Source organism: Chinchilla lanigera, unplaced genomic scaffold (genome assembly GCF_000276665.1).
Source record: "Chinchilla lanigera isolate Chin_1 unplaced genomic scaffold, ChiLan1.0 scaffold00006, whole genome shotgun sequence".
Classification (NCBI taxonomy): Eukaryota; Metazoa; Chordata; class Mammalia; order Rodentia; family Chinchillidae; genus Chinchilla; species Chinchilla lanigera.
Genome location: NW_004955407.1, coordinates 38,254,252 through 38,263,133, shown reverse-complemented (window position 1 = coordinate 38,263,133; position 8,882 = coordinate 38,254,252). Strand labels below are relative to the sequence as shown.

The 8,882-nt window shown below is 47.1% G+C and overlaps 1 protein-coding gene across 3 annotated transcripts in view; it reads right to left on the bottom strand.

The window, feature by feature from the left end:
* Sh3bgr (SH3 domain binding glutamate-rich protein) overlaps positions 1-8,882 on the bottom strand; it is a 39,966-nt gene that overhangs the window by 2,659 nt on the left and 28,425 nt on the right. For 2 of the 3 annotated variants that reach the window (XM_005375771.2, XM_005375770.2), the window contains exons 4-6: positions 5,913-5,987; positions 5,009-5,098; positions 1,689-1,718 (exon numbers count right to left, since the gene is read on the bottom strand). In XM_005375771.2, the coding sequence (XP_005375828.1) occupies positions 1,689-1,718; positions 5,009-5,098; positions 5,913-5,987 (195 nt within the window). The remainder of the gene's footprint in view (positions 1-1,688; positions 1,719-5,008; positions 5,099-5,912; positions 5,988-8,882) is intronic. The other variant, XM_005375772.2, reaches the window with a different exon arrangement.

Here is an 8,882-nt window from a genome sequence, read left to right as displayed (position 1 = left end):
CACACCCAGACACGCTGCACACCACACTCAGACACGCTACACATCACACACCCAGACATGCTGCACCCCACACTCAGACATGCTACATGCCACACACAGACACACTATACACCACACAGAGACACGCTACACATCACACACCTAGACATGCTGCACATCACACATAGACACACTACACATCACACAGAGACGTGCTACATATCACGCACACCACACAAGCCACACACATGCCACACACACTACACAGCGCACACCATGCACACAACACAGATACACTACACACCACACAGAGACACACTACATATCACACACCCCACACATGCCACACACACTAAACACATACCACATAGAGATATGCTACACACCACACACAGACATGTTACATACCATATACCACACACATGTGCCACACACTTCACAACAGACATACTACATATCACACACATAGCACACACACAACACATGCACTACACATCACACACATGCCACACACATGCCACACAGCACACACACAGACATGCTACATATCACACGTACCACACAAACATACCACACACACTACACACACATCACATATAGATGTGCCATAAACACTATACACCACACACCACACACCACACACCAACACATTACCCACCACACACAGCATATACACAACACACACAGCAAACACAGCACAAACATACATCACACAGCATCTTGTATTACATGTTACAGAGAATAAATTTCATTCTTATAAATTTTATCATTAATAACTTTAATACTGCTATATCATTTTTCTTTTGATGTTTTAATTGTGCTTTATTTTGCAAGGGAGGGGTACCGGAAATTGAATTCAGGACCTCACGCTTGCCAGGCAGGAGCTGTGTGCCTGAGCTAAATCCCCGGCCCAACGGTACTTTTTTTTTGGTACCGGGAATCGAACTCAGGACCTTGTGCTTGCCAGGCAGGCGCTTATGTCACTGAGTTACACCGCCGGCCCGTCCAATTGTACTTCAAAGTCATCTTCTCAGTATCCTTAATTTTTAATACTTTTTCCTCATTTTATATAATTCATCATCTCCTATTTTTGTGAAACTTGATTCTCTTATATCTTAGCTGATCTTACTCTACCTGCATTCAATATAAGACATTTCTTTCCCAAATTTTTTATCTTACTGAATCTCTGGGGTTTTTTACACTCCAAATTTAAGCTCTCCTTTTGTAATTTCCTTCCCTTAACCTTGTGCATTTTCTCTTACGTGCACAGGAGGCCTGGTGAAGGGAGAGGTCCCCGCCCCGAGGAGTTCGGGCTGTGTCTCCTAGGGCCCCCCACCCCCACCCCCACCCCCACCGGCAGCCCTGGCGTGCGCAGTGCACCCAGCACCTGACGGAGCCAGGGCCAAGCCCCGGCTCCCGCTCAGCGGCTGAGGACAGCAGTGTTGCGGGCTGTGAGGTCTGTGCCCCGAGGGTCACATGAGAGCCGTGCTGGGAGGGGGCCTGCCGTTCGCTGGCCTCCCGTTTGGCAATGGGAGTTTTCTCTCCTTTGTCTTCTGCCACCACCATGAGGCGACCCAGCCCAGGGGAGGCTTCCCAGACCCTGTCATGCTGTTCGGGCTTTCAGCTTCCCTAAGCGTGAGCTGCATGAACCTAGAAGCTATTTCTGTTAAGCTGACAAAGTTCAGCCGTCGGAGGTGACAGCCCCATACCTCTTCTGCTTCTCTCTCTCCCTCTTCTTCCTTAGGTCCACAAATGGGAAGGAAAGAAAAAACACAAATTCAAGTCAGTTTTCAAACTGGATCTTCAAATAAGCAAATAATAATAATAAGACAGAAGCTCCTTGAAGTGGACAACCCATTCGTTAAACCATAAAATATGTAAAAAGCGAAGCCAAGATACCTAGGTGATCCGTACTTTTTTTCTTACACTATATTTCAACCTCTTGGAATATTATGAACATAAAGATACGGTCGCGGTCGCTCATACGCCTAAGAAAATGTAATTAACTAGTAATACTGCTTAGTGATACATGTAGCTCCGTCTCACTGTGGGAGGAAATGAGGGCCTCGCCGTCCCTTCCCCCCATGGCCCCTTGCAGCTTCCCGGTCCAGTGTGCTCCCGGGACTTCACTAAGCAGCCGTGTGGTTCTTAGCAGCTCCTGGAGTCCCAGACAATCCGGCCTGTCCTTGTAGTCACCTGCATCCTCTCACCAGCCCCTTCTTCCTGAGGCCACCGAGTCCTGTACTTGGACCAAGGTCACAAACCAAGTAAGCAGCGAAACCCAGATCACCCTAAGTCTCCTGGTTACTAATTCAGCGCTCCTGCCCCTCCTCTGCCAGGCTGCCTCTCAAGATCAGTAACAGGAAAAGCAAAGTCACAGCAGGAAGGGACAGGGGACCCAAGATGCTGTCAGTCCCCCAGCCCGCATCACTGCATCAGGTCTGGCCGCTCAGAGCTCAGTGATGGGCCCAAACGTGCTGCTAACTCAGCTGGCCAAGTCTGAGAGAGGCCCAGGACATCTTAGCCCTGGGAGGCATCAAACTAATGTCATAGTGGGCACCACTGATGATACACCAAGTGTCAGTGCAAAAGGAACATCCAGGAAAGGAGAGCCTGGCACCTGTTGTGAAATTCAGGTGCTGGCGTCATGGTTACAGGTACGTTGTGCCGCGTCCCGCTGTGACTGCTGTCTCCGCTCACCTGGACATCACAGCCTCCTGTCCTTCCACACTTCCGATGTGCTCTCCCTGCTGCAGCCAGCCAGACAGCTCCAGGAGGCAAGAAGCCTCGTGACGCCACCCATGTGTTCAGAAACTTCCAGCTCAGGATACATCCAGACCCCACTGTACTTACTTCAGCCATGCTGACTCACATGCGGTTTCCCACACTGGCCAGGGCTCTGCTCAGAATGATTTGTGCAAAGAAGACTTTCCTAACTGTAGATGGAGTCTGGGGACCTCCCTGCTCTCACAGCCATCATTCTCTGTCGCCCTGCCTGGTATGCGTGCTCTGTGGGAACGCGACCTGTGTCTTACTCATCCTACCGGCTCTCCAGCCCCCAAGCCCTGTCTGGAACCAAGGCACAAACAAGCTCAGTGACTGGGTATGTGAACAGATATTGACCCTTCAGCTCCCAGATTCACTTTCTTCTTGTCCACACAGGATCCGATCAAAATTCACCGAATGCAGCACAGAACTGTCAGTTACGAAGAGTTTCACATTTTCCTAAATCCAACTATTTTTATCGACTGTGTCCGGCTTAAACAAGGTGCTGTGAAATGTGGGGCTCTCCTTAGAGCCAGCCCGGAGGGCAGCAAGGGATCTTATAGGAGCAACTGCTGGTCTCAGCTCGTATAGGTTAACTGGGAACGGCGGCGGAAGGACCTAGCGCTCTAGCAAATGTTGAATGAATGTATTGAAGTACTGTTATTCCTGCCTCAAAAAACACTGGACATGAGGTGAGATCTATTAATTAAAAAAAAAAAAAAGATAAAAAGCTTTCAAATTCATGTCACAAGGGCTGGGGATTTAGCTCAGCGGCAAAGCGCCTGCCTGGCAAGCGCAAGGTCGTGAGTTCGGTTCCCGGTACCAGAGAAAAACCAAAAAAAGAAAAGTCAAATTCATCTCACAAAATTACAAAATATCAGAATTCAGCAGATCTTTAAAAGTCCTCTATGTACCATGCTTGAACTGATTCATGGTTGACAAATAATTGTATCAACAAGAGCATCCATGTAGAGAGCTGTAGCCTCCCAGGACTGCACAGTCTCACCAGATCTTTGTACAAGGTGACACATCGACTATGCGGTTGAAGTCACGGCGCCTGGGTGTTCTGAGAAAGCCAGAAGGCAGAAGCCTAGCAGTGGGACATCTCAGAATCTCCCACAGCAGCTATTTTTGTGGGGAGTGTGGCCAGGGACACAGGCCACTGATGTGGTGCACAGCCAGCACCAAAGACAGGTGTCAGTGGTGGTGAGTGTCAGGCTGTGGGTGGCGAGCAGCAGCCGAGGACAGAGAGGCCAGCCAGCCTCCGAGAGCCAGGAGGAGGGGGCGGGAGGGCAGCGCTCCGGCCGCGGAGCCCCTACCAAGGTTTGTCTGGCAGGGAACTTTCCCCCAGACTGGTTCTGGAGGGAGTTCAAGGGGTGAGACCACCACCATGTGGTCAGTCGAGCCAAGGGCACAAAGATTTTCAGACAGGGCCATTAGCCGGCAGCGAATACAACCCCAAATGACTTGACCCTTCTAATAAGAATATTTTACCTTGATAAAAGCCAAATACAAACACAAACACACTGTGATGTTCCCAGCATTTTGTGAAGCTCTCCTGAGGCTTCACTGAAATTCTCCTGCAGGGCAGCTCAGAGGAGGTCTGCGCCCACCCGTAGCCCCACCTGCTTCCCAGGCATTTTAAGAATTCCTGAGAATTCTGTTCCTCCATACACCCTCCAATTATCCCTGCTGGGCTCTTACAGAACCCATTTCCCTCTTCTACCCCTACTGGTTACCCCTGAAGAGCACCCCTTTAGAATCAGATCCTCTGACTTGGATTGCTGGGATTTGCTATTCCCCAGACTTGAATGGACATCAGTTTCCTCCTGTGTCCCCTTTTTATCAAGCCCCTGCTGGTGCCCCCAAAATGTACTGTACTCCCTTGGCTCTGTTTCCCCAGGGTTCCTGGGAGCAGTCGAGTTGGTCATTATTCAAGATCAAGAGTAAGGCCCCTGGTTTGATCCGGAACGTGAATATGACCTACCTCTAAAAACACAACACATCATTAAAGGTCTGGCCAGTGGGGTCTTTCCAGGTCAGGGCTCAAGGTCTTCCCTCTGGCTCTTGTTCAACCCCACTCCTGGTCCAGAACTGCAGTTAGCAACTTAAGGAAAATTGCCAGGTTTCTTCCCACTGAACTCGGAGCTGCTCATTTTTCTCCTCCTCACTGTGTAGAAACTCCCAGGCACCCCTCAGAATCCCAGTAAGCTAAAAACAGGATGAAAGCAAAGAAACCATGGTGCCAACAGCAAACACTCACGCTCTTCTCCTGGGACTCAGGAAGGTTGCCCACATCTTCACTGTTCTCCTGTCCCTCATTCTCTCCAGGTTCTTCAGCCTTCTCTGTTCCCTGGTCAGAAAAGAAACCCAGGGCATCATTAACTGTTATGGTTTGTGCCTAGACGCCCCTCAAAGCCTCATGCAGTGTTAGGCTTTTTTGGAGGTAGGTAAATCTAGGGTTTGTGATTGATTCATGATCCATGGCTGGGATTAAGTATGTGAGTGCTGCACTTACCCTAGGGCCGGTAGCCTGCGTACAATATATGAGACAGAAACACGCTTGTCCCCTCTTCCTTATTGCATCTGTGTTTCCCACTGCCGTAAACTATTGCCCCTCTGCCATGTGCCACCCTGCCTTGGAGCCAGCCAGTTATGGGCTGAAACTTCTAAAAACTGTGAGTTTAAATAAACCTTTCTTCCCTTAACTTGTGGTGCGGGGTATTTTGTCTCAGCAACAAGAAAAGTAACTAAGACACTGACCTTTGATAAACTCACAAGGACAAATGAGAGCACATCTGCTGGGGCTTCTGTATCTAGGTCACAGTGCATAGATGAAGCCAGCAGAGACCTCCTATTTATGAGGTTGCTCAGTCCCTAGAGCATGAGCTTGCTAGCCCCCCAATTACTGGTTGAGCTTATCAATGTCAGTCAGTAGACTGATGTGCATGTGACAGTAATAAACTGCCAACTGAGGGATTTCAAGTCACCCATTTAAGGCTTGTGAAGATGATGGATAAATGCATGGGTGTAAAGAGAGAAATAAGGCAGGCAGAAAGGTAGGCACAATGGATGGAAGGATGGATGGATGGATGGATGGATGGATGGATGGATGGATGGATGGGTGGGTGGCATGGGGGCAGGTGGCTTGTGGTGCCAGCCCTTACCTCAGTGGTACTCTCTGCCTCTCCTGCTACATCACCATTGGGAAGGGAAGAAGCTTCCTCAGGCGACTTTGTCACCTGCATCATATAGATTGAGAACATTTAAGAATTTTCTTGAGGATCATAATTTGCATTTCAATATCTTTTAACTACTGAAGTTATATTTGTCTTCAGCCTCACTTCATCTGCAGCAAAACCGGCCCTAGTTGGTAGACAGTCCTTACCACTCACAGAGGTGGAGAGATCAGAAAGGCAGAAAAACATCACATTGTAATTCAGAGCCTGGGATGGGTCTGCCTCTCCTACCTGATGCTTTTGTAACATATGAAGTTGTTCTCAGCCTCTAAAAATACACTTTAGAATTCATGAGAACAAAATAAACCGTACATGCATGCTCCATTTCTACCCTTCTATGATAAGCAGTATTAAAAATTTAAAAGCCAGGCATGATAAATGCCTGTAATCCAGCATTCTGGGAAGCAGAGACAGGAGAATCACAAGTTTAAGCCCAGTTTGGGCAACTTGGCAACTTAGAGAAGACCCCAGTTGCAAAACTATTTTTAAAAATTTTTCTTTAAAGATGGCTAAGGATGTAGCTCAGTAAAAAGGCCTTGGGTTCAATCCCTAGTATAGATAGATAGATAGATAGATAGATAGATAGATAGATAGATAGATAATAGAATTTTGATGTGTGATAACTATACTAATATTTAAAGGCTCTTTTGGGGAATTACTTGTCATTTTCCTTTTTTTGGTTGAAATGAGAACACATTGTCAATAATTTAATCTTTTAGCTTAATATATCATGGACATTTGCCTTGCTTGATTTGTACAATTCTATACCATTCTTTTTATCATCTACTTAATACTAAGTATGTAACAATTTATTCAAACATTTCCCAAATGATTAATGTACAAAATTTTCTGTGCCTCTATAAATAACACTATGTTACACTGAAAAAAATGATGAGGATATTTTTATTTGATTCCTTTTCAAAAAGGTGATAGAAATTCATTTTCCTACAATAAATGTGAATGTACCATTTTTCTTTCTTTTTTTTTTTTTGGTTTTTCTCCGGTACCGGGAACTGAACTCACGACCTTGCACTTGCCAGGCAGGCGCTTTTGCCGCTGAGCTAAATCCCCAGCCCCTGTACCATTTTTCTTTATCCTCCCTGTTAATGAAGCAAGACAATGACCTTTTGATGTTTGTCAGTGTGTTGAGGAGAAAACAGAATTTTTGACTTAAGTTTCACAGTGCAGTATTTGAAGCAAACCCCAGCCAATGTGCAATAAACCCTAGATTCTGTTTATAAACTCTGCCAAAATTTCTCTGGTTGAACCCTGAACCATGCATGCATGGAACCATGTGCATATGTATGTGTTTCTACATGGCATATAACATGATATAATATTGATTTTAGGGTGTGCAATATAAAGAATTTAAATTATAACCACTAGAACCACCACCAAAAAATAATGCAAAGAGGTATAGATAAAATAGGAGTGGGTCAGGGAGTGCTAGGGATCAAAGCCAGGCCATTGCAAATGCTCAGTAAGAGCCCTACTGCTGAGCTACATACCCAGCCCAAGTGCATTCCTCAGACAAGCTCAGGAAACACTGACCTAGCTTTGTGAAAGGGCAGGAATAATTCCCTTGGTTGAACTAAAAGATCTCCCCATCCTAGAGCTACAACATTTCCAGCCGGTCAGGTAGAAGCCACACTGCTACTGAGAGCTAAATATGTATTTCTGGGTTTGAACAGCTCCTGTATTTCTAAAACTCAGTTCTCCTGGCCCCACTCTGTGATTCCAGAGCAGTGATAGATCAGAAGTCCCCCACCTGAGCACCTGGGCCAGCACACTGGGTCACTTCTAGTTCCTGTACCTGTGGGTGACAATGTAAGAGGTGGGCAGTGATTTGGAGCAGCAGGAGGGGGCTGCTCAAGTGCTAGGTAAGCCCAAGTATGGGTCAAGTCCCTATGTGTCACAAGAAGGATCCCACAGTACCAGCACAGTGCAGGCTCCAAAAGTCCACAGCAATGGCTGTAGCATGGAGTATCAGACCCTTTCCTGGTGGCAGGGTCAGAGGTCACCAGCAGGATCTTCATGGGGACAGGGCTCCTGGGTGAGGATTCTACAACAGTGCTCTACAGGGAGACTGGCTGGGGCAAGAACAAGGACAGAGTCCTACGGGAAGGCCAACCCCACAGCCAAAGTTACTAGAGTGGGCAGGGCAAAGGAAGTGACCATGCTCCTAGGAGTCTGGGGTGGGAGCTGCGTGGTAGAAGGCACTCACCAAAGTGCCTCTGACTCCCGTATGAGAGTGTGGAGGCCCCCTCCCTCCTCTCATGCTCCTTTCTTGGAAGGTACCTGAACCATTTGTTCAGCTTGGTCCTCCTCCTTCAGGTGACTGGGAAACTCTGCACTTACTTAAATATTTTGCCATTCTCAAAATTGCTTCCAAAGGATGAACAATCGTACCAGAAACAAGTATCAAAACTTGTGATCACAAGTCACTTTGGCCATGAATTACATTGTCTCAATATATTTTTTGTGCCTATTTATCAGATGAAAATGAATCCCTCCTGCCCAAGCAGCAAGGAAGAGATGCAGGACAGGTGGGACCCCTCTGTCCAGCTCTTGGGCTCTGCATGGTATAGGCCCGGGTCAAGGCCATTCAGGCAGGGTAAAGCCAGATTTGCTAGGGTCTGAAGCTGAGACAGTTTAGGTAGATAGCTAGGAGATTCTCTCATACAAGAAAAATTATACAAAATTAAGTGTCAAAGTATAAAAGCTACTGTGCATGTGTGGGGCTAAAGTTTAAAAAAAAAAAAGAAGAGAAGAAGAGAGGAGAGGAGAGGAGAGGAGAGGAGAGGAGGGGAGAAGAGAAGATAGAGAAGAGGAGAGGAGAGGAGAGAAGAGAAGGGAAGGGAAGGGAAGGGAAGGGAAGGGAAGGGAAGGGAAGGGAAG